The sequence below is a fragment of the Numenius arquata genome, chromosome 11, assembly GCF_964106895.1.
Source record: "Numenius arquata chromosome 11, bNumArq3.hap1.1, whole genome shotgun sequence".
In the NCBI taxonomy this organism is placed as follows: Eukaryota; Metazoa; Chordata; class Aves; order Charadriiformes; family Scolopacidae; genus Numenius; species Numenius arquata.
Window position 1 is genome coordinate 10652170 of NC_133586.1, and position 27605 is coordinate 10679774.

A 27605-nucleotide genomic window follows, 5' to 3' on the forward strand; every position below is an offset into this window, starting at 1 on the left:
TACCAGATCCCCCTAACGTGACTGCATTGAAGCTCTATGAGTTTTGCCGCTTTCTTGAATTATAATAAATAATAATCAACTCCTGAAGACAAAAGTACATATCATACCCTGGTAAAATTCCATTTACAAAGTGGCTTACGTGATTGCTAGTAGCATTGTTTCATTTAAAAATACATATTCTTTAATAAACAAGACAGCGTCATTTCAAAATAGCAGCATCTACATAGATGTATGCAATGAATACAAATGGAACTACATAAACGCTATCTGTCTTTGTAGGGACAAACTATTTACATCTAGAAATATTATATTAATATTGTGTTGCATAACTCATTTACCAAAGGAGGGAGTTGTGTATGGAAGAGTAAATAATTCTGTTCCTGGCACTAGTATTTCTCACCCAAAGTATAAAAATTATAAAATCTTAGACAAAATGGTCTTTAATAGATAAAGTGTTGATAATAACCACAGGCTTCTTCTAGAAAGTGTACAGCAATTTTAACATGATTATTAAATTCCAACCAAGAACCAAGCACATCCTTCATTTTCAGCCTGAAAGTACTCCTCCAACTAAATCTACACCATTTATGTAAACGAATATCTACTCCATATGGTTTAACGTAATTCACATAATCTATTACTGCACAGATAACAGGGACATAGCAAGTTTGGTCTGCATTACAAGCACAGGATCAGGCAGAGGTCTTAGATTTAAAGTTGTCAGTTAGAGCCCCCCCCATGGACTTCCATTTCCAATCCCACTATTTTGTTTATTTTCACCAGATTATACTGGTTTTAAATTAACACCAATGTAAGACTGGGCAATATATTACTGTAAAAGTCACAAGACTGTGGTGCTAACATCATGTTACACCTCAACATGATATTTGGTTTAGGTGGCCACTTTGTTGTTCTAAATACGCGTTATTTATAGTCTTGAAAAAAAGTGAAAGTTATCCTAGTAGAAAAACAGCTGTCTGAGATTGGGAAGACCCACTAGGCTACCTGAGTGCTTGGAGACTTGCCTACGAAAGCATACGACATGATCTATCCGGACAGAAGAGCAGAAGAATCAGGGAAGGGCTAAGATCAAAACGGGCAATGGTAGTGACTCCAAAGGCAAAGTAATATTCAAGATATTCAGTCTGAACAATTTTGAGTCAACTGGAAATATTCTATAACCAATTTACACAAAGAAAACTGAAAAGTGGGCATGTTGGCTAGCAATCTGTCAAGTCTCTGGATCTCTTCAGAGCACTACTAGACAGAAAGTACCGTTATGACAGATACTACAGAATTGGAAACATACCAAAAAGAAAAGAAAAAAGTCAGAACAATCACGTCACATTCTGTGATAGGAGGTGCTAAATTCATCTCACAAGAATATCTGTTCTTTTAAAGTATGTTACTCTGTAAGCACCACCTAGAATTAGATTTTGTTACTATCACTTTGCATACTTACACAGTAGGTATCAATAGGGATTTTGCTGGCTGTTCCCAAACTCACTATGGGCAAGTTTGGGTGAGCACGTGAAGGTGTAAGGAGATAGTGACAACATCTGCAAAGTAATCACCCCCTTTTTTTTTTTTTTGGTTTTCCTACATATAACAACTAAATATTTCTGTCTTGTTAGTGTTATCATGGAATGAACAGTCTACACCGTTCTAGTTTTGTGTGATCTCAGCCTCTTAAGCTTCAGTTGCACTACGTGCACATATACCTGCACCACACACACAAGTTTGTAAGATTTTGTTGACATCCCCATCAGCTTAACAGGAGTTAGTGACACTACGCTGCAGACAAATCAGCTTTCTCCTTGTCAGCTGCAGTCGTTTCAGATCTGGCCTTCCCACCTCCAAATCTACACCACTAACCAAAGTGCAGCTGCAAAAGTCATCTCTCCTCCTACTCTAGGTCCATCTCCTCCTAGATTCTGTTGGTTTCCTGCCAAGTCATATTCAAATACCTTGTCTTCACCTACAAGATCTTGCATAGTAATAAATAATATAGAAATAACCACAATGTGCTGAGGAATTATCAAGCAAGTCCTTTTAAAAAAGAAAGCAAAGCAAAAAAAAAAAACAAAACCCAAACAGAGAAATAAGACCTTACATTACAGCTTTCTATCAATTACAGCCCTGTCACATTTCACACGTTACACCCTCCTCCACACTCCCTTGCCACAGTCCTGTGACTTTCGTATGCAAAGTTTTTCACAGACTCCCCCCTGCTCCAGCGTCCTATAGGAAAGATGAAGATCGGAGAGATAAGACCATAGTGCTGCAAAACAGAAAGGGATCACGCACAGAACAGCACAGCCCCACACAGAGATACTTCGGCAACTCTCCCCAGCTGCAGCCTTGCGCTACGGGCTGGCCCAGTCACTGAACCGATTTGCCCATTGCAGGACTAGACACACAGCCTATATCCTTTTGTGGGCTGAAATGCAAAACATATGCAATGCTCACCTTATATTGGGACACAGAAAGGCAATGCAAAGGTAGAGGAACTTGCAAGTATACTATCTAATTAGCGTAGTTACAAGACTGCGAACATGAACCACCTTCAGCTCAGTTTTTTGACCCCACGTCCACGCATTCAGAGCTGCTGTGAGCAGGTGGGTCTCCACTGATCCCTGCCTGCAACTTTGTTGGGCTTGTGTAGCAACACAGTTAATTACAATTTGGAGAAGATTAACTAAATAGAAATAAAACTAAATAGAACTAAATAGAAATAAAAAAAAATAGGCCTTCTGAGACATAAATCTTGCAAGTATGATTCCATACAGCACAAGTCCAGATCCCTGAATAGTTTATGATTCTGTAAAATCTTCACTGTAAAAGACTGCATATACTTAAAATTTGCAAAGGTAGCAGCTTAAGTTATTTCTAGTCAGCTCATAAAAATCTGTCTTTAGCACTTTTTTCCTAAGAAAAAAGAAAGAAACCCAGACATACTCTAAGCTTAGTGAAAAGATAAGATTCTGGATATAATACCAATATGACTTCACCCTTTATTTTGTAAGGGTTCAAAACAATACTAGATGAAAGTTTATATATAAGCATAAGGAATCTGCCAAAATGAAAGTGAAAACCCAGCAAATTATATTTCAGACACCTTGACATATTATGCACCACGCATGCTGTCAGCTTCACTGTCCTTTCCTTTGCTGTAGGCCGAATGCTTGAATACCAATCTTATTAAACTACAACTCTGAATTTATCCACTATATATAACATTCCAGATGTCGTACCAGCTGGGAACAGGCCCTTAGGCCATCTTTGGTTGATCTCTTAGTCGCTTTCCAGCTTTTGCCAGGCATTCATCCAAAAATATGAAGGAAAGTGCTAAAAACAGATGTCAGAGTTAATGGGTTTTTTTCTTCATGGTAGGAAATACAGAAAACTTGCACCCTACACCTATTCTATGAAATATGAATGTTGTCAACAAACCGTAAGTTAATTTTAAATTAAATCATAATGTAGCAAAGTTAATTCATACACTATTTTTCTGACAACAGGCCAGCCACCATCAGTCTGTTCTTTGAAAATATTACGCAGTCATTTGGATTTTTTCATTAAGTTGGAAAATCTTCTGATGTCGTCAATCTGCAAAAATGGTTTCAAGTCCCTCATTTAAGAAAAAGTAACGCTTGAAATGTAAACTAGACTGATTGCAATTCATGGTAAGCTTTATGACAACGTTGGAGTAATGGGAGTTATTAAATCAGTACACATCTGAGCTATGAAAGAGAAAGACCTGTTGGCCCCATCGTATTACACAAATGATTTCAGCTTCCACTCACTGCAATATGAACAGGAGATGTTCAGATCTTCCCAAGAGGCGCTTTCTCTTTTGGGGTCTTACAGGAGTTTAAGCATGGAATTTCAAAGAACAGGGCTGGAAACGAGGCCCTGATCCTGCCAACACGTTTGCACATGTGCAGCTTTACTTATGTGGGTAGTTCACTGACGTAGATGGGAGTCCTCACAAGAATTAAGTTATGCGTGTGCATAAGTGTTTGGGCCCTAGACTGTAAGGTCTGTGCAAGAGAGGTCATCTATCCTATCTGCTCTAGACAGTGTTCCAAATTTTCTGTCCACACTCACCAAAATATTAACATACATATGTAGAACCAATTCTCAGAAAGACGTCATGGTGTTGCCAGCAAAACCTCCCTTCAGTATGCAGGACCTTGGTCTCTCATATAGCAAAGTACAGGAGATCATTTCAAATATAATTATATCTTAGAAGGATGATAATCTCTTTTGACGCTCTTAAGACATCCTTTTTGAAATTAATTTTTGGGCAATAGTCTTCATTAAAAAGAAGTCACTTAACCGCACAGAAAAAGGACTATTCATAAGAAATATTTTCACCCTCCTTTTCTTTGCCTCACATTCATTAGAATGCAAAGCTGAAAATATGAGAAAACCAGACTATCCTATAGCCTCAATATTGAAGGAGCAGAAGAATGAACATTAACTGGCAAGTTCATTGTAAAGTATAAAAATACCTGCAAAAAGAACAAAATCTTTTTCAAATGGAATAAAAAGAGCAGGACAAGTTTAAAACTTAGCCCTAGTACTTAAATAAGATACTTAGGATATAATTCTGATTCATACATTAGAATGCAATATTATCCTAATGCAAGTAGTTACCACTGAAGCCAGAACTCAAAGGTGGTAAAATTTGATGGTTTATAGTCTGATATTTGAACATATTTTACACCACTTATTAGCAACATCAAAAAAACCCACATTCAAGCCAATGCACTTTTCCAAACTGTATAAAAAAAAGAGCTATTTTGCCATGTTGTATTGATGTTATGAAGCATTATATGAGCTGTCTGAAAGAGCACAGCTTGTTTCTTCAGATTTATACCATATAAAACCATAACATTTAGACAAAGGAAGATCATTGACCTATATGCTACACTTTTAAGCAAATGTGCATATTTTTAGCAAAGATAGGGCATGAGAGTGGAGTAGTAAACCACATTTTGTCAATATTTTGTGATGTGAGTCCTACATAATTAATGAATCAAATATTTTAAAAACAGAACTCATTTTAGCATTCATACTGTGTGAATAGGTTTGCTTGTATAAATCATAGAAAAGCTTGTGATCCTCACCAAAACTGCCAGCAGTTGGTTCAAATTAAAAGTTTACTAAACAGCAAGCCTTCAACGTCTTTTTGACACCACTTTTGAAAAAAACAAAACAAAACAAAACAAAAAAACCAAAACATTGAACTTGTCATTGTGCAGAATACTGAGGGGCCGCTTGTGCTTTGTAGCATCTATCCCACTGCCCAGTAATGCCTTAGTCTAACACTCTGCAGTATTTCTTCTGGGGTACCTGAATCCGATCTGCCTGAAATCAATGGCAAATCTCTTTCTGCATTAAAAAATGAAGGCCTGATCCAAAGCCTACCAAAATTACTATGATTTTTGGATCAAAGCCTAAATAATCAGGTAAAGGAGAACATATCTTGTATTTACAAATGCAACCATCTCCTGAGGGTTATTTTAACAAGTACAAAAACATCCCATATCATACAGCAGCATATTACTACTAATTTGTCTCGTCTATGTGCGAACACTCTAGTCTGCTTCATAAACATGCAAATCAGCTAAAGGTTTGTTGCCTTTTTTAAAGTCCTTTTTCTCCTATGCAACATTAAAACATTAACTGAAGAAAGGCTTATAACATCAAAGCACTAAAATACGTTATCTTATAACATGAACAAAAAAATAATTTTTCCTAGCCATAAGATATTTTTATAAAGCTAGATTACATAGGCAAGAGGTCAAGTCTTACAGTCTCAGAGTACTAAAAAAGTCCAGATTGTTTCCACTTCTCAGAGATCTGACTGCGACTCCCCTTCTAGACCAAGAATCAGCTTAACAGTTGCCTGTCTATAGGAAAGCAGGGGGAAAAATAACAGAGAACGAAAAGAAATGTTTGATTTGCAAATCATTCTACAAAATGTGGTACCTACAATTTGTGTCAAACACATTAAAGCACTGAAGGCTAATGTTCAAGTATAGCATTACTCTTTACCAAAGACCACACTACACACAACCAAAGCATTGAGCACCTTCAACCAATTGCCTCAAATCACATGCAAGCATTTATTTCTGTAAATAGTTTCAGACATGCAAAAAGATCTATTGACCTTCAAAAGACATCCTGCATGCTGGAATTTGCACCCAAAGCTTCAGTGGTTTCCTGGGGGTAATGATTTAAAGGGATTAGAAAATAAGCAACATTTTTTAGGCTATGGCCCAAACAGAAAAGCAAGTAACTTCCATACATAAAACAGGGAGAGAAGAAAAAAAATAAAATAAATCACTGAGCCTTCATAACAAAAGAATAACAAATTATGTATACCTTTTTTTTTCTTTTATACAAAAAAATCTCCTAGTTCTATTACTGAAAACAAAGTTCCATCCTCTGTACCCTTAAGTCAAGTGCTGATAAGCCTCCAAGCCCAGGCCCAGCACCAGCACCGCTGGGGAGCCACACCTGCAGCCTGGCACTCGAAACACACTGCACCAGGATGCAAAATTGAGGATTACAGCTACTTCTATCTCTCCAAAATCTGCATGTACCCTTTTTTGTTTTAAAGCCAAACTTATTCGGAAGATATTTCTTATATCATTTCTTCTGCCTAGCCTTGTTCTGGTCCTGAAGCTCAATCATTCTTGCCCATCCTACGACCTCCCCTGGAAATCAGTTCTGCTTTCTGTAAAAAATACAGTGAATAACAGCATTTTGCTCTGCTAAGAGATGTTTGACCTTCTTCCTTTTCATCAATCATTACTTTATCAGTCTCTTAACATAACCAAGTAACAAGGGCATAACTCCCCTTCCCAAACTGAGACAGTTGTTTATAAAACAGCGTAAAGATTTAGCATCCAGCCACTAAAGGAGAAGAGCTCCTTCCTTTCCTGGCCAATCTGCAGCTGAATCACTTGACTACATCACATAAACACACTTTTATTGAATTAGATATCAGAAAAGACAGTTGCTGAAAGCTGGGAAATAGAAGAGAGAGTCCCCTTATTTTGTCATTATATCAACAGTACATTATTAATGCATGTTGTGAAGACTGGTACAGTTTATTTCACTTTAAGGAGCATTAAAATGCTTCAGATCTTACAGTATCACAACCTGTAACACTTTTTAAACTCTAAAAAATAATAAATACAGTTGTCAGCGGTGATCCTCTCAAGAACCTACATTTACCATTTTTGCTGTTACTGCCAAAATTGGTAATTAATGTATGTAATTTTCATCCTGGTGAGCAAATAGCTTTTGAAGTCGAATAGTCAGTAGAAATAAATTAGGTTCACTGGCAACACTGACAGTTATTTTGAAATAGCGCAAAGTGAAAGAACTGTTTGAAGTAGTAGAGTTTGTTCTTTAGCTGTCCCAAGGCTGGTTCATTACGCAAGTGCTAATGATATCAAGCACCATTTTAACTATTTCTAGAAACAAAGCCAAGATATGCAGATTTATAAAAGCAGGTTTTCACTGCATCTTTCACATTAATGGCATACAAACTGGAAGAAATTAGGTTCAAGTATATCTCCACTAAAAAGGTCGTTGTGACATCCAACCTGTACTATAAATCTGTTTTCCATGCTGGACAGGCCTGAAAGGATGACTATCAAGGATATGAGAGTTGTTATCCACACACTCTACAATTTAAATTCTAGTTAAATTACTCATTGCCTTGCAAAACAATAGAATTAGATCAGAAATACCTTACATAGAAGGATTAGTTTTATCAAGCAAGCATTTTACTCAGCATTATTTCAGAGCCAGTATAAACAGAAGTTTCTTTTATTCTTGCACTAAGACTTTCCATGTTAACAGACAGAAGCTGCTATAAACTCTCAAGGGTCTTTTCATGTTCTCTGTGGCAGAAGCAGCACAGAAGAAGAAAAAAATCCGATTAATCACATTCATCCTGCATGAAAAATTCAGCAATACAATTTTATTTTCTCATTTGTGCAAAACTTTAAAAAGTTCTGAAGAGCTTGAGAAGTCCAATAAATTTACCTATATCATTTCCAATCTAACTACAATCTGTTCTGGTCTTGACTGAGACCAGTGAAGAGTCATAGTTTTAAAATGTATTTGCATTGTATAAATAAATTGATTAATTCACCATTGGGCTTTATCAGCTTAAAACATCCTCTCTTCCATGTACAGTCTGAAGAACGGCTTTCCAGTTCCAAGCATTGTGTTTCCTACAGTACTTGAAATATATCTTTGTGATTTAGAAGCACTTCTCTACTATATCTCAATGAACTCTTATTGATAGATGATAGCAGTGGTGCGTCAGAGCTGTGTAAGCATGGGATCATTTCGGCTACCTCCGGACCTTTCAGTCTTAATTTAGAAGTCTGAAGCTAAGCCTTTATCAATGTCAAAATTCTTGGATAAGTACATGTACCAACTGCTGGGGGTGTACTGGGGGCACGAGGAGGTCAGTGGTAAATTCACATTATATTGTATCAATCTCTCACGATTTTATCATTGGTTTCCAGTAAAGAATGTTAAATGAATGTCTTGACTGTATATTGTTAATTCATTTCATCATGTGTCTTGTCACTAGTTCAATGTACAGTTCAGTTAAAGTTACAGTTAACTGAAGTTAAGTTCAGTTGCAGTTCAGTTAAAGACTTTACAGTAGAATATTACAGACAGAATTCTGTCTGCTCCGGGGGAGGGGAGAAGACCTTAAACCTGTTGCTACTAACTGAAAAATGTATTTGGGAAAACTCTAAACTGAAACTATAAAATTATGAACATGAGTTAAAAAATTCAGTTCTTTATGAAAAATGTGCATGGCAGAGACTCTATAAAAACAAGACAGTCTAATATGAAAGTTTTTTGTTTTGATATAGACCAACCTCAAACTGAATAAGCATGCAATTGTGGACCCAAAGATATGTTCAAGAAAAAGGGAAGAAAATAAGTACGTCAGAAAGTAATGTGCTTTAACAATTAGAGTTTTATTTTCCATTAGTAGGAAGGATAATCCTGATTATTGCTCACTCAGTCCCTATAGACAGGTATTTCTTCTAATCTGAAGCTTCTTTCTACCCAAGTCAGTGGTCTCAGTCATACACTGCATCCAAGCTGCTCTCAACACCGCTCCAAGCAGGGGTATATAACAGAGCTTTATGCATCCCTCTATAGCCTTTTATCATCCATTAGAGCAGCCTCAGTATCTGTCCAGCACCCGGGGGAGGCAGGAATTGCAGAAACACGTGAAAGTTTATGTCCATTCTCCTTTCTTCCTTGAGAAGTCATTTTGGGGGAGCACCTTGCAAATAAGGGGCTGCTTCTGCTACCTGAGAATCCTCTGCCAGCTGCTGAGGCCAGTATTATCACAGCCACAGAAGGACTAAGGATCCAGGCCAATGAGTTTTACCATAGAATTTAGTGAATAGGATCACAGCCTCATAGTAGGTATTTGATCCAAACTGAAATGATATAAAATGTGTTTTCTGCAGAAATTGTATTATTACAGATTCCCTGTGAAGACACTTCTCCTACACAAGGTGAAGACCGACTGGCTTCTGTAACTATGATTTACACACAGAGACCTTTGGCAGGGTTGGAACTAACACGGCAAGACAAAACAAGTCTGTAATTCTTAGTGCACAAATAAAAGTGTCCTGCACACAGCACTTCCACTATTTTCTTTGAACAACAAACCCCTGAGCTTAAAATGTTAATTGGTTCTTTAAAAAGTGCCAGCTCCCCACTCAGGTTGCCAATAAACAAAAGTATGTTAAAAGTTTTCAGTTTACTGAGCAGTCTGTCACGCGCAAGATTATATCACTAATGATATAATTACTTGTGCATAGGCTAGCCACACACTTCCAGCAAGCAATTAGCCTAAACAAAAGTATTGTTTGAATAGGATCATGCCTGACTTATGCAGTACCAATCTCTGTAAGAGTAGTTTTGCCTGAAATTGTAAGTGGTTTTCATTTGCTCTTAATCCCTGCCTCCTTCCCCCCCAACTTCAAATCAGAAACACATTTCACTTGATTACTGAGCAAACTTCCTTATCCAAGTAATATTTAAAAAAAAATCCAAACCAACAGAAAATGTAAAACAAAAAATAAAGGTATAAAAAAACAAGCAAGAGAATTGGAAATAGGATGCACCTAACGTCACCTTCAGTTACATTTCCACAAAACCACCAAATGGTGCATTTTATCTTCACACAGCCTTACAAACATACATAGGGCTCTAAACTGTCTGAATATGATTTAAAACTTCTTATTAACATCTCCAGGCTTAGTATAAAGTACCACAAACCCGACCATAATTTGTTACTTACACAAGATGTCCCAGCTAAGAGAATGGAAATACTCGCAAGATTCAAGTGGGTGGAATTCGTGTTATTCTAATATCAGTGCACTGTCTGAGTAAGGACTGCAAGGTCATCCACTTACTCAGCCAAGGAGGAATGTTTCTGACCTAATGCTGAAATTCAGGTAGCCAAGTGTTAGCAGTTGCACCTGCGGTACTTAGACAAAATTAAGTCTATCAGCTTACTCTCAGAATACACAAATGAAACCACCTGGAGTGTTTGTTGGTGGAAGGTTTGCATTGTAGAAAAACACATGAAATAGTTTATGCCCACTTGAGAACGGCTTGTTTCATTCAAAAAAAAAAATAACTATATGTCTATAAAGGAAGAGCTAGACATTGAGATTCAAGATGTTAAGTCTTTTTAGTAGTTTTGAATGCTTCAGGTTATCAACAGAAATGTCATGTCACAGCACAACACCAGTTTCTGGCTCTTTCTCAAAAGGAGAGTGCTGGAGCTTTATGTACTTGAGTAACAAGCGTGCTGCTAACTACAAATCTTACTCCTTTCTCAGGATTAGAGCTTGTCTTCACTGATGTGTTAATTTGAAATAAGTTTGTCCCTTACATGAATCATCTCTAAGCCCAAAAATTTCTAGCTCCGTTTCACTGGTGATTTACACACAAACTAGCTGGCAATGGAATAAAAGGGCTCAGAGTAGGAGCAGAAGGAAGCAAGCAGCTGATACTCAAACCAGGCTGTGACTCACATTCAGTTCCAGAGGCAGAGCAGGGAGGCTGGCAACTGTCAGCAGGTGGAATGGGGAAACCAGGTGAGAGAAACTGGGGGAAGAATGGCTGTCAGCCCAGCTGGATCCATAAGACAACTTCTGTCCACATAATAGTTTACTTTATATGATATGAAAAACTTACACAACAAACACAAACATGCTGGCTGACTAGAAACAAAAAGGTGGAATAAGAAGTTCCATCAGTTTATTTCTACAATTATTTTTGAAGTCATTCAGATCCTGGGTTTCACTGCCTTTTTTTCAATTAACACTTTAAATACCACACTCCCCCCTGAAAAAATGGAAACCAAGCCAGAGTATTTCTCTTTGTGGAGGACAAAGCATATATCAGAATATTTACTTACCCAATTTTGGCATTCACTTTATAGCATACTTTTCTAGCAAACCCAAAGAAAGACTAGTTATTAAAAGAACTGTAGCAGCCTCAGCCTGTGTATTATAACTTGTACACTGAGTTGAAAACAGACTCCCTGGTTTCTGTCTTACCTCGCATAGCTAAACACTCACAAGTCTGAAAGTGCAGATTTTCATTATTTTAGTTGCTTACCGGGCGATTTCAAGATGCCCATATTTACCACTTTTCCTGACTGCATTTTTTTAAAAAAAAAAAAAAAAATTGTTTAGAAACACTATGTTTCTTTGTCAAGATTGGACTACTTAGTGCCATATGTCCTACTCCAGAATCAGGGCGTCCCTGTTATGAGTTTAAACTGGTAAACATCATAAAATTTAGAAGGAGCAAGGTCAACTACAAAGCTAACTGGTCAAGCAAACATTTTCCCCGCTTAAAAGAAGATAACCTCTTTTTCTTTTCTCTTTGCTTCCCCCCCATCTCTCCCGCCCCAAGAGCTATCTCTTTCAGCCAGGCAATCAAAGTGGGAAGGTACTTCGAACATACTCAGCCCAACCAAGTTTTCACTGCTGTCCTTGTTGGTGGTCCGTCATATGGAATGGTTTTAATATTTGGAAGCAATACCTTAAGTGTCAGAAAACAAGAACATTTTATTTCTGCAAGAAAGCTTTCCAGTACTACTAGTATTCTGGAAAAGAAAAAAATTCCTTGTAGTAGATTAAAAGGTGAAAAGCCAAAAGAAATCAGAAATAAAACTAGGAAACTATTCCTTATGGCAATGTTCAACTTATCTCAAAGTTGGGGGAAGGGCTATTACTTATATAGTTATTTTAAAATTCATTCAAGAATGATAGGAGAGTGGCATATTTCTTCCAGTCTCAAATTTCTAATGGCAAATGAAGTCTTTGGCCATGCACCAAAATCTATTTGGTACTAAGTTAGACTTAAATTACATTGACTCAGTAGAATTTTAGAAATGCAGTATGCAATGCACTGATGCAAGACATAGCTTGCTGAACAATGCAGGAGCTACAAGAAAATGCTCAATGTAAACATTTCTACATTGCTGTTCTTTGGAATCCCTCAAAAGTATTTTCTTTGAATCACTGATTTTCTTTTTCCCTGAAGATAAAGCAGTAAATGTGTCAAAAATGTAATGTACTCTTCTGTCCAGATGTCCCCTTGGTGAATAAAGGTGGCAGTATCTAATCAGGTCTTATAAGGCATTTTCTACTATAGCCATAGAGGGGGGTAAAAAAATATATTCACTGAATTTTGAAAATATCTCGCCAAAGAATTTCATCTGCATGTGATTCCTAAGTACACACATAGCAACTGAATATGCAAAGGGGTTAGTGCAATCCTGTACAAAAATGAGAGCACAGTCCTGCCAGATTAAACCAGAACAAAATGTACTATCTTGCATGTACAACATGAATCCATATGTAATTTTGCTGGGCTAGAACAAAGTACAGTGTGTTCCCATTAATATTTACTCATCTTCCATTTCAAACTGTAAGCTCGTCTTTTCAGATAGCAAATACTTTTGAATATTTAAGTAACAGCTAGTTCTATTTTACTGAGATTACTTACTAACAAAGGAATGAATGATCCTGATTAAACTGGCTCCCTGCTTGAAAAATATCACACACAACAGCCAAAGAAAACCCCTTTGAAACATTCCTGTGTTTGGAGGATGTAAGGAAACTAATCTTGGATCATGATGATGATGATGATGCTATATAAAAATAATCTCCATCTATCCCAACAAACTGGAAATTTTATTGGCCTGGGTACGAGGAATAGTGCAAGGGTAGAAGGGCACACTTGGGAAGATACAGAAGGATCACTTTCCCTGCAAAGGTCTCAACATCTCGTTGACTAGCCAAAAGAACAGAGGTTTTGAGCCACCCTCTTCTCCCATCCCCGTGCCACAGCCTTAGGAGCCTCTTATCCCTTCTACCTATTCTGCTCCCTTTCATGAATACAGATGAAGGTATGATCTTCACAATAGATAGATAAGACTGATCTTTTGTTTTGTTAGGGTTAAGTGCACAAGGTTATTTCACTTTTCTGTTTTTTCAACTAAATCAATGTAATATAGGATATACAGGAACACCAGGACTGTAAGGATGCCCAAAGGACAATTCTGGTGTTCAGGGAAAAGGAAGGAATGGATTTCCCACAGGTCAGCACGCCCTCACAGTGGGGCAGGATAGAAACTGAATTGCTAAAACTGAACTAAGGTGTGTGAGAAGATGCTACTGTATTTTTTTTTTATTACATGGCAACCTTCCCATACTGTTTCCATTTCCATATAGGATACATTAGGTAATTGAAAATTGCCTTTCAATCACAGAATCATGGAATGGTTTGGATTGGAAGGGACCTTAAAGATCTAGTTCCAACTCCCCTGCCACAGGCAGGGACACCTCCCACTGGACAAAGTTGCTCAAAACCCCATCCAGCCTGGCCTTGAACACCTCCAGGGATGGAAGTGTACATGCATTCCTCTTTTTATTCACCTGCATATCCTTATCACAGCTACCTCATACAAGCCTATCCATATCAGCTTACAAAAATTCAAGAAATTATCTGTTGAAAAATTTTCACCCTCTGGTTTAAGACTTCCTTCCATTCATAGAGTAAATATCATATGAAAGAGTAGAATGAAACACAGAAAAAAAAAATAAAAATCAAGTTTTCTGGCTCAGTTCAACCGCATGGTAAAATTGAGTTTTGTATGAACATTTCAGAAAAAGCATAAGTAAATTATAACTATGCATTATTACGGTCATATGATTAAGGTCCTAGAAAGTAAAGGAGAAAAATCTTTCTATTTACTGAAGAATTCTTGGTTTACTCTCAGGAAGGTAAATTAGAGATATAGATCAGTTCCCATCTGCATTCAATGTACTTATATTTTTAATTAAGTAATGCTTAAGGACTGGATTTCCTTTCAAAAGAAACTACCAGTAATACATTTGCTTTTATTTTCAACATTCTGATGTTTTAGCACCATTTTGAGTTCCAAGAATTCAAACTTAATTTCATGCTGCTTACTAAGTGTCTGGGAAGAGCAAGCTTCAAAGCTGAATCACATTTATGAAAAAACAGAAGCTGACGATATCCTAGATGCAATTCAAATCCCAATGGAATTAATGGAAAACGTTCCATCAAATGGAATTGAGCTAGGAACTGGCTTCCATATAGACCTATGCTTGTATTTTGAGGTCTTGGGGAGGGATTCATTTTGGTTTTTAGTTAGCTATGCTATTCACATGGTCCAAACAGTCTATTCAAAGATTCAGACTATCCCTCTGTTACATTTGACTTATCTTCTCTAAAACGTGCTCCATTTAATGGAAACCATTTTGATCAAAGTGTATAACCTTTATAGCATTTTTCAACTACTATCATTAAATGCTGCCTGAGTTGCAGCTGCATTTTACTGTCCTGTAAGTTATTGCTTTCCCACGTGTTTGGTCCAGGGGACACCTTATCTAAGCACCTTTTCTGTTGATAATCAAGACCCTCTAGGATAGTAAAAGTACGAATTATTGTAAACATATTTAGACTAAATTCAAATAATTTACAGTAGCTTAGCATGCTTTCTATTTAGGAAGACAAAAGGAAGCAGAAAAGATACAAAAAATACTCAACCTAAAGCTTTAATAAGCTCATCTCAGTGCTCACCTCTCTTTAGTGTAGTGACGAGCAAACTATTTTTCTCAAAGCAGCTCCTGCAAGGAGACCGTCTTTCAAAATAAAGCTGCCAATCACTTGACAGAACCATACCTTGTGACTGCAGGGCAAGTTTGGCTCTTCTCTCACTTTTATAGGGAGTGTTTCCTAACAAATTCCCTCCCCTTACATTAAGAAATGTACTGTAAGTGTCTATGAATGTAATTCAGACAGTTTTGATGTGAAGTTCAACTGACTTCTGGAACACATTGTGTTATGAGTAAATTTCCACAGCATGCCACACATTTCCTAGGTTTGCTTTAGATCTTTTGCCAAGATTAACAGCATTTCTTTCATGTTGCTTTCTTTACATTTATATCTATATTCCATGTTTAACATAATGTTTCTATGGGTCTGGAGAAAGCATTAAAGATCTTTAGCTTCAAAATACATAATTTGTAGCTTTCTAAACATTCTGCTTCATCCATTATTACACTTTGCATTTGTTTCTTTATAATTCACTCAACCTTCCCTTCTGAAAACTTCATGAACTAATAAAATGTGCTGACTTTTCACAAGCTGAGAAGTGCAAGATCTGCCTTATACTGATTTAGCCATGAAATAACACAACTTTGGATAGGTCAAACAATTCACAGAAAGAACAATCACCTCTAATTCTACACATTTTACAGAACTAACTATAAACATCTATTAACACATCACTAAAACATTATTGCTTTCATCTCTACTACATCCTATCAATATTTTCAATAAGTGGATTTGATGTATTACTTCTACAATTAAGTACCTTGATTTTCATTTCGTATAGTGTTATCATTCCATTTGCTATAAATTTGATGTGTCTTCAAAAGATAGCATACACTTTGTATCTTAATTTGTTTCACAGTACTTCTATATCTCAGAGCTACATGAATGTGACAATCTCTATCATTTTCACATACAGCATACTGACCTGGTCATCATAACGGTAAGTGAGGAATTGTTCCCCTGTGGTATCCTCAAGAAAACTCCCCTGTGGAGAAAGTGCAAACTCAGGCAAGAAGTATGCACCTTGGGATTGCTCTGCTCTTGTCTGTAAGAGATTCAGAAAGGTCACATTACAGCTTCTACAAACACAAGTCAAATTTTTAAAAACTCTAGGCATATAATTACAAAGACTATACATGAAATTCTAGGGGGAAAAAAAAGGGATGTGCTTTCAGGCACAGTATTTCTGGGTGGATACTTTGCTACAGAAGTGTGTGACAAGGATATGCAAAACTATTACGTGGTCCAAAACCAAACAAGATGCCTCAATAGCAGAATTAACTATTAAACAAAAAGATACCATATTGGGCTTATCGACCATCACTGCTGAAAGACACTGTAAAAACCACACTGGAAAAGCAACATTAAGCTACACTTTCTTTTTCCTTATACACTTCACTAGACAGTTACTGGCCGCTGCAGATAATAGGCCTTTGGTTAAATACAGTATATCTGTAGGAAGATACAAAGACATAGAATTACACAATAACTCCTCTTGGAAGACACATCGAGAGCTCATCTAGTCCTGCCTCCTCCAAGCAGGGTAACATATGAAACTATGACATGGTGAATTACTTTCATATCCCACAGGAAGACATTACTGCAAAGAAGAAATCAGAAGGGAGTGGGGAATGACTGGAGTGAACACCAGGCAGTGGGTCCACATCAGTTCTGTATGCTATTCACAACTGGAGAAGGGCATTTGAGAGCAGACTGGGAAAGGACAAAGGACCCATTTCAAGCTACAGAGGAGCTAATTCTTTCAGAATCAGTGTCAGTACCTCCAACTGGGCTGTTTGACACCTGGGGCCTTACTAGACAAATGGTTTTCTCTTAAGTGATCCATGCATGTTCAAGAATCATAACGCACCTGAAGAGTGCTAGACATGCTGCACACATGCTTGTTGAATACCCTGGCATTGCATTGTAGGTCTAAAGCACCCCACATGTGTACTGCACAGACTTGTGTGTCCTTATCCCTACTACATTGTAACTCTACCCTGAGAAGCTAATTGGTTTGGATACTAGAGAAAATCAGCAATCATCTTTTGAATGCAGAATATTGAGTCCAGCTGTGGCAGGGGGAGAGTGGAAAGGGCAAGGAGATGAAAATTACCTTCCAAAAGATTGAAACCTTTCAGGGAAGAAAACAAGGCCTGAAATGTACAAGTTACAGCTGGACGTTTCCCAATGAGTCAACTTAATGAATGGGGTTTAATTAAACTGTTTGTTATATTTTGACATATATATAGTAATTTTACCTGAAAGCTAGCAGAAAGTTTCCAGATATTGGCTAGAACTGTACCAAATATAGGTGTGTAATGTCAGCACCAGACAACTAGAGATTTCAAAAGTAATCCTCATAATTTAACCAGTTTGTGGTGGAAGAGGTAGGCAAGACCTTCTGCAGATTCTCTCGTTGCAGTAAATTCACTTTCTGAGGCTCACAACTTATCTCCTAAAAAGCAGATGACATGTCATTCACAGTAGGGGTCTGGAGAAGCTTATGTTGCTTTTGCTTACTCTGGTCTGCAAAGAAGCTGTCAGCTTCTCAGACTGTAAACCTCATCATTCGTGACAGCATTAGATTAACATACTTGTTTTAAATCAAGCAATCTTCATATAAACTAGAAATAGCTTGCAAAGGACATGTCTAGACTAGGGTAAAAGGTCATATTTTAGCATGCAAGACTGAACAAGATTTTAAAGAGGATTTTTTCATCAGGCCTGCATAAGAGTAATTCACGTTCACATCATGTTATCATGACATTTCTATAAAGCCTATTATAGCAGTGGTCTCACTTGTACTCTTTAGCCAACTGACTTTATTTATGCAGAATTAAATCATAAAATATGGACAATAAATCTACATTTGATAACAATAGTTTCCCCATAAAGCAACCAGGAGAGGTCCACAGTTATGCTTCATGCTGAATCCAAGCTGGCTGCAGCTGATGCAAACCATGACATGTTAAGTATAACCCAGACACGAAACCCGCTGACATAATCTGGCATTTTTCCCCACTGGTTTCAATGGGCTATCGATAGATCCTATGTGAGGGAATATGGCAATGATGTAATCCTATGATTTCAGCACAGGACTAATGGATAAGAGATACGCATTCTAAATCTCAAGTGGCCTGGGTTAAAATATTTAACATTTCTACCTCAGTTTCCCCATATGTAAAACAATTGCAACACCAACTGACCTATACTAATGGTGCATTGTAAAGTTTAGCTTATATTTGTAAAACACTTTGGAAGACAATAGTGTTAAGTGCTAGGTCAAACAATTGGATAGGTCAAACAATTCACAGAAAGAACAATCACCTCTAATTCTACGCATTTTACAGAACTAACTATAAACATCTATTAACACATCACTAAATTTACTACATTTACTACATTTTTGTTATATTTATAACATAATATTTTTGAAAGAGTTTCCTAATTTACAGACCAAGGAGAATCCAAATTATCCCACCACACTTCTTAGATAAATGTATATATCACACTGTTGCCTAATTTCCCATAAACAAATTTGTCAGTAGGATATGTAGCGATTAACTTGCTTGCGTTTCTCTGCTATATAAGCTAAACATTTAAAATAGAAATTCTTTGGACATCCATCAGTATTAAGCTTTGAATACAAAAGATGCCAACATTTGAAGCTGAAATACCAATTTAATAAATATGACATGAAAAACTAAGGGCTTCTCTCACACACATTCAATTTTTATATTAAAAGCTAATGAGGAGCTAGCCACTGGAGAAGCAGAAGAATGCTTGCTAGAATAAGGAAAGAAAAATCTGGCTTCCAAGCATGGAAAAATTCACTGTTAAAGATGAATGTTTTATAAGGTTACACAGGAGGTTACAATGGAAACTGATCTGCTAACTACAGCAACAGGTACTGCTACCCACATTGTATAGCTAAAGTAAGGAAGAATGGAGCAAAGCATTTAATTAAAAATAAAAATCTACCAGGAACACACTATGAGTTGTCATGGCAAATTGAAGTTGAAGCCAAATAATTACAGCTGATAAACAACCCAAGTCAAGAAGTTCATTTAAAAAAAAAAAGTCAAAGGTTCAAGTGCTCAAAGAATTCTTTTCATAGAATCATGGAATGGTTTGGGTTGGAAGGGACCTTAAAGGTCACCGAGTTCTAACCCCCCTGCCATGGGCAGGGACACCTTCCACTAGACCAGGTTACTCAAGGCCCCATCCAGCCCGCCCCTGAACACCTCCAGGGATGGGGCATCCACAGCTTCTCTGGGCAACCATTTTGTATCAACTCATCAAAGTAGCAGAGAAACATTTTTTCCCCTCTAGATACAGGTGCCTTCAAATAAGCTGCACGTGTCCAATGCTCTTTCATTCATACATCGTACTGAACACAAAACGTACTGTTTCCACTTAGTCCACTTTATTCCCCACTGAGGAATCTATCAATGCTCCTTGTGAGGCTTTTATATTTCTATGGACATTTTGCTTAAATGTAATTGACATTTCAACAGTCTGTGAGATTATAGTATATTTGGGATCATCTCTGGATGACTTAACTAATCTGATATAAATTTATGTTTTAAACTAAAGACTGCAAGCGCAAGTTTTGAAAAACAATTACATTTCACGCTAGTGTTTTAGGTCTGTGTAATGGCCAGTTTAATGTTAATAGCTTTAAGTTAAATGTGTCAAATTATAAGTACACTTAGGATTTAGAACAGGCATTTTAAACCAGCTTTTATGATCTTCTTAAGCATATGAAGACAGTAGAAGATGATAATGTAGCCAAACCAGATATAATAATCACTGCATAAAATTCATTGAAATTAATATATCAGGAAGCTAAGAAGTGTGTACTACCCTACTAACAAAGCAGAAAATTTAAAATTTGGAAACAGACCAGCATTTGAAAATCTTGCTACGTATGGGTTAATCAGAACATGTAAGTTATTAGTCAGAAACCGAAAAAAAAAGATAAAATTATGTAGCATGGAAGACCTATGTGATCAAGGAGAACCACCCTGATAAGAAGATAATGTATGTAGGTTCTGGGAAGTGTAAAATGGCACTGTTCTTATTGAATGGCTTATGCTCTGAGCACAGCTTTGATCTCGGGTTGTGATCACTTCCTCACTCATCACTCCCCACCTTAGTGCTTGAAGACTAAATTACTCTTCCACTTTCAATTGCAGAAGACAAAATGAATAGCTTATATCCAAGCCTCTGATTTTTAGATCTCCCTCCACCAAGAGCTGCGTGTTGTCATTTTTTCTGCTGCCCAATTTCATCGCTGTGTATATTACTCTGACTAGAAGCAACTACCCAAATTGAAGTTGCTGGATTCAGTGATTTTATATTTTATTACTGAAAGCACAAGGAATGATTACCAAGTGCTTCCCACCCGATGCTGACATTAGCAAGTAGCATGGCTAAGTGGGACTGAATCTGCAGATAAAAATGGTGTGCAGGACCAAATGCCCACAACAAAGCATATTTGAAGAAAGGGCTTATTTGAAACTAGCTCGGGTCATCCTATGGCCTGAGTATCTCTCAGTGAGTGAAGCACAGCAGGTGTGCCGCTGAGGCACATCTTCTGGTTCAGTTTGATCCAAAAGGAATCCCTTCAGCACATTCTGAATCCACTAGGCAATGCAAACAACTTTAACTGCTCTTTTTTTCCTTGATACCCAGGATTCATATTAACTATTGCCATCCAACTCACTTTTAGTTATCACATCAGAACAGCTGTTAAAATGTAGATTTTCCCTATGACTAAAAATTACAAATATTAATCATTGGTCTTTCCTTCCAAGGTAGAGATTAACGATTTCATCCAAGGATTTAAACTGTTATTGTAATTTCAGATAAATTAAAAAATTTAGTTTAGTCTACAATTCTCGGGGATCATTTAATCCAAAGACTATGACAAAGTTCAACCAAACCTCATAATAACATGCCACTATTCTACTTAATCATAGCCACCAGGAGACTGGAAAGTAATTGTTCCATATTTATATATAAACAGCAGCAGCTTTAGAAAGTGAGCTTTCTGCTAAGTCTGAGTTGTGAAGGTCAAGAAGATGAGAAAACAGAGATGGAATGTCTCAAAGAAATGACTTGAACATAATTGGAAATAAAACACTAATCTTTCAGGCACAGAGGAATTTTTAATTTTAGAGCTTCTTGGCACCAACTACTACATTAAGAGAAAAATAAGAACTGTGCTCTTATGTACACTTCTTAATGCAAATCAGCATTACCTAGACTTAAATCAGTCATTCCCTAACTAAGCCTGTGTGCATGCTAGAATTGGGAGCATAATGAGAACAAACTGTTTTGTGTAATGAAGAAAATGAAAACTTCAAAATTATCTATTTTAAATACCAAAGATGACAAAATACCACACTCTTCCTTAAAATGCCTCAATATCTTTTTTTTAAAAAGAGGTACAGACAAAAGATAAATGTTCAGTCACCTAAAGCTTTATAGTTATGCACAACTGCACTATCCAGCCCAAAGTAAATTTTATAAAAAAAGACCAGCTCAGTGAAGGTAGTTTACTTCCCATAGGTCTGTGGCTCTTTTATTAGTTCTTCTTGGAAGGGGAAAACTGGGCAGGGTCTTGAGAGCGTTAGTTTCCAAAATCGCTGTTTTAGGGAAAAAAAGCAGATGGGAAAAGCAGATAAAGTGAGAAAAACTATCTGCATTCTTAATGACTTGTAAATACATGTTTGTCAGATTAATATGCATGGCAAGTCCAATCATATACCAAAATGTGTGCCTCCCGATTTAATTCAAGTTAAATATCTGTCTACTAAGCTGTTGTAGCATATGATTTATGCCCCAGGGAAGTAATATACCAGCTAAGTAGCAGTTCAATTTGATGGATTTTCAAGGACTCTAGTACAAATATGTTAGATAGAGCATAGCACTCCAGCTTCATCACAACATGAAGCAGCACGTTAGCAGGTAAACAAAATCACATTAACAGTTCAGAACTTCAGACATCTCCAGAGCAAGCAATCCTGATGAATAATTGTCTAGTAAGACTCAGATTAGCTTTTGACATGGCCAAAATTTACAAAAACGACTTCCTAATGCTAGACACTCCAAAACATTTAAAGACCCTGCAAGTGAACTGAGTTTCCACAGAAGCTGCCAGCAGCTCAGCATTTCTGGAGACCAGGCCAATTATTTAATTATTAATATTAAACTAAGAGGCCAGCATTTCAAACCAGAATTAAACTATAAATGTCAACTCTTCTTAAAAAAAGAAAAAGGACTCGGCTGAACTGATGAAAGCCACGCACTTCCTCATAAAAGAACCTTGAAACACTGAACGTGACTGTCAGGTTTCATCAGGGAAGTCACAAGTGAGATGACGAGACAACCTGAAAGACCGAATCAAAAGTTCTTCCAGGGACAGAACTCCAGCATGTGACTCAAGGATTGTTTTTCCATGGTGCATGCGCTTTATTAGTTACAGGCAAATTTCAGACCTGCCTGATTTAAGCCCAAATCTAATGATTTTTCCTCTCATCTCTCATTCTAGGCCTGTTTAGAACATGTAGAAATAAAACAAGCTTGGGAAAACCTGCCTGTAAGTTGAAGATACATACAAAGATAAACGAAAGACAATTCATAAGTATTTTGCATAAGCCATCTATTTATGACACAGTAAAATTCTTTCAGCCATCAACTTAGAAACTAAAAGTTCAGCTATTATTTGAAGTGTCTACCACTGAAAACTGAATATAAGCTATAACTACAATCTTATTCACAACTGCAAGAAAGCAAGTGCCAACATCATCTCTGCTGCTTAAACCGAGCCCATCCTGTGTCCACTCAAGCATTAGGAGTCATTCCACTGACTTGAATGTGCTTAAGATCATGTCATCAAAGAAATAGTGTTCAGTCTAGACCTCTTTTCATGCTGTACGTTTTTACAGCTTAAAGGCAACACTCAACACAAGAAGGATAATGGAGATAATTTTGGTTTTAAATTACTATCTTTTAGTCTTTTCAAAAGGATACTTCTACCAAAATTTTTCTTGATTAAACATAAATACATTTGCTTTGGCATAACTTGGGCTGCAAACTGAGATCAACACATTTTGAAAATCTTTTTCTGTACCTTCTAAAATTTATACTAGTGATTAAGATTTTGGATATTTAGCAACAACTACTTATGTTTTCTCTTGCTATGGTTTGGCTAAAAGATTAAACTTTTCACTGAAAGGCAACAGTAATATTTAGCTAAAATCTCATTTAGTTTCAAAACCCAGCTTAAATATCAACTCTGTTTTGTATTTCCAAAAGAAATATGAACCCTGGAGTTTTCCTTCTTCCAGTGAAGCTACTTCTAAACTTTGTTTTAGGCAGACTCTGCCTTCTTTCCAAAGGATTGATTTGATGTGCCTGATATTTGCTTTCAAATGAGCTGCACTAGCAGACTGAAGTTGCTCCCAATGATATCAATGGCAAAGTTTCCACCAACATCCTGACAGAACCAGGGCCCAAATATGTCTGCAGCAGGACAATATCCCTTGCAATATAACACTTACTATTAGGACTGTGAATAACACTAGATACTCAATGCTCTCTAGCATTGCCTAAATAAGAGCCAAGGTGAAAAATGCAGCACTCAGACAAGATGACCCTAGAGCAGTTCATTTCCAATTATTGTCAGAAAGTTAGTGACTGTGGATCAGATTCTGCTTTCAAAATATGCGATGCTCAATTATTTCCCAAAGTCTTCAGTTTAGCCTTGGGGGAATGGGCACAACAATATTTAGAGCCAATGTAAAAGCAATTTTATAGCATATGAATAAAACACATACTCTAAAATCCAAGCATTACTATTACCAGTGAGGGTAGAGTTTCACATACAAAGTGTACAAGCCTACTCTTCAGAACAAGAAAAAAGGCTTGCAAAGATATGGATTTACCAGTAGGAAAAGAAGAAACTAGATAACAAAAAACCCCAGTAATTTTAATCCCTGTCCTCTGATTTCCTGCCATGGTGGTGATACTACTTATATTCCCAGCATAGCGGGATGTTTACTTTCCATCTTCTTACAGATGCTGAGAAGCTGCATTACGTATGTCAGTGTCATCAGTGTTGGAAGGCTGAGAGGAACTGGCATTAGGGTGAGGAGGTATTGTACCTGCTGTATCGAGGGAAAGGAATTCATGCTTTTAACTCTGCTCCATTTTATTTTTCTCTTTCTTTACTGCTGTGTTTTATATAAAAAAATCTTGTTCAATAGTTTATCTTAAATATATCATTGCCTTACAGTAACGTGGAATTCTGACAACAGCTTTAATGGTTAAGAAATATTCTACCTGCATGTTCTGAGGCTTGATGCTTTGGGGGCAGAGGGAATGGTTAGGGGATGTTTTCACTCTTTTTTTTAAAAAAGATTGAAGTTTTACTAAAATCCTCTTGATTAAATCCTCTATGCCTAAAACAGTGAAAGGGAAAGAATATCTTATTTAAAAATCTGGAAATGAGACAGAAAATAATATTTCATTAAAACCTCTTTTTAAAGTCTTGCAAGCAAGACAGAAATAGGTGTCCGAAGCCTTTAAAAAGATTTTTTTATCCCTTCTTTCACCACATGTTCCAATATTCTAAACAAAACTTTCTTTTTATTCTTTATTTAGTAACCTAATAATTGGTACAATTCTTGTCATAAATCAAGTCCTTTCAGCATTACTGGAGCATGTTCTCATGTTTTTATTCGTTGAAGGTTTCTAAGGATCCTTATGATCTCCGTAGGAAAAATATGCTACAAAAGTACTGTCAGCATCCTTAGCAAAGAAATCAGGGTAATCTGTAGTGGTTTTTTTAAGTTTTCTTAAAGTGTCCTTTATCATAAACCTTTACCATGGTGAAAGAATTTATTTTTTTGCTAGACTGACAAGCTGCTAACAACTGAATGACTCATTTTTAGAAAACAAACAATCTTCCTTTATCTATGGACACTACTGCAGCTCCAGTAACATACTGGAGGATACTGGAAGCATAATCTTTGAGGAACAGCAGATTTATTTACAGAAGGCAAGAAAAAAAGCATAGTTTAAGGCTATGTAGGATCACTGTCAGAGCCAGTAGAAAGCCCAACAAATCAATACATGCACTAGATGAAGGTTCACATTGCTTAAAGAGTAAAAGAAAGAACAAAATGAAGTGAGAAAGGATATAGTGTGATTCCTTCCTTGAGCAACAGAAGCCTCTATCATGGATGGGCAAGCAAGACACCTTAGTAAGTAGCTTTGGCAGGTCATGCATTATTATTCAATAACAACATACACAAAAAATAAATTGATGGTTGCAGGCCACAGGACATAAATGAGAGGCTGTAGCAGGCTATATGCTACAAGTGCCTAATCCTTTATTAGTGACATAAATAGCACCCAATAGTCTTTCAATATCACCCTTTTCTAATAAATTATTTCATTCTCACCCCGTTCCCAAGTATCCAGACTGGATAATTGTTCTAATAATGCTAAAGAAAGGGTACAAGAAAGGTGTGAATTCTCCCAGACAACCAAGAGTTGCATCTAAATGAGAAGCCTCCTAAAAGCTAACATAAAACCAGAATTTGGGGCAGAAGAAACTTCATGGCACCATTTTGTAAACAATTCTGCACAGCACTTGCAAAATACCCCTTTGTTTTCATTTGGCCAGTGGCATGCCCACACTGATGTGATTGTGGGATTCAGGATGTAAGGAATGATATTCTTAGCTAGATATGACCAGCCTTTCTACAAGCAGGTTTAAACGCACCAAGGGAGACAATACAGATGGCTAGCAATGCACATATAAATATGTGAGCAAAATGGAACCTAGCACATTGTTGGATATTGCACAAAAAATTGCTAGCCACTATCAGATGAATAGGCTAATCATGAGAAAAAGCAGGATATGAGACTTTACACAATACTTAATTCCTATACAGTATATTATAAAGAGTTAGAAAATACACTTAGTTCTTATATACTATAGTATTATAGTACTATTCATCAAGAGATCTCATATGACTCAAAGTTGTCATTATCCTCATTTTACAATGGCTGCTCTCAGGAGAGTCTGGCTAAGAATGACATGGGACTCCTGACTCAGATTTTCCTGATTCTTTTTCATTTAAATTATAAAATTAATGTTATGATATGTTAGTGTGATTATTTGTATTTAATTTCCTTTTGAGTTTTTTTCTTTAATAGTGATATAATTTGAACTGACATAGTAACATGCTTCTCATATACTTCAGTTGAAATTGTGCCTGAGGGTAGTGAATTTCTCATCCATAAGCTGCGTAAGGAAAAAACCTCTGGCACTCAGAAGCCAAACACCTGCTAGAACTAGTGGCAGATCCAGGTTTTTAAGAGAATTCCTGTTGCATAATGAAAACACAAAGAAGGGAAATGTGTGGGGCAATGGAATGGTATTAAAACCACAGCACTTAGGGGGGGATAAAGAATCCTAAACTACTATATACTTCAGAGCTAAATACTGAAGATCTTGACAAAGATGTTCACAAGTGCAATTATAAGCAGCGACTTTTGTAATGTGGGGAAGGCTGAAGAGACTCTTTATTGTATGTTGCAGGAGATTGCCATGCCTTTCATTGCTACTAAGAGAGAGTTTTCTCCCTGCCCTCAATCTCAGTACATCTGCTTCTGATTCAGGAGGCAGGGGAAAACTAGCAAGTATTCAGCCCAAAAAGCAGCCTGCCCTCGCAGTGGTAATTATTCTTCATTGCATACTGTATATGCAACGTTGTCATCAGCAACAGCATGGTGTTTATCATGAACTGAACAGGTAGTTGAAGTGTATGGAATTGCTCTGCTACTGTAAATGACTAAAAATTCTCATAACAGAAAGAGACATGGAAACAGGCAAACTCTCAGCCACCTATAACTGGAATAATTTCCCAATAAGAAAATACATCTTTGTTACAACTATTTTGAAGATCAAACAGCCCAAAACTCAAATAGAAAAACCAAAAGAGCATGCAGCTGAGCAACTTTGACAGATTAAGAAAATAGAAAGTTTCTCACAATCAACATTTACCATCACAAAACTTCTCAATGAATGAGACCCTCAAAGAGCTCTGTAAATACATATAAACACGTATAATCCAGTAATATGAAGAATAAGGTGGCAAGATTCCTCTTCAGAGATGAGTCAAATCAGTTGCTGTAGGATATATAAATATCCCTCTAAAAAAGAACATATTGATGTCATACACACTAAGGTCACAGCTATACTAAAATAACTAAAACTAAAATAACACAAGTCACAAGAACAATCTTTATTGATCAGCAGTGTTTGCTCACCTACTTCA

General features: G+C 36.8%; 1 protein-coding gene across 1 annotated transcript in view; it reads right to left on the reverse strand.

The window, feature by feature from the left end:
* Window positions 1-27605, reverse strand: part of ADAMTSL3 (ADAMTS like 3) — a 189368-nt gene that overhangs the window by 141219 nt on the left and 20544 nt on the right. Inside the window, exon 3 of the mRNA XM_074155696.1 lies at window positions 16169-16288. Within this exon, the coding sequence (XP_074011797.1) occupies window positions 16169-16288 (120 nt within the window). The remainder of the gene's footprint in view (window positions 1-16168; window positions 16289-27605) is intronic.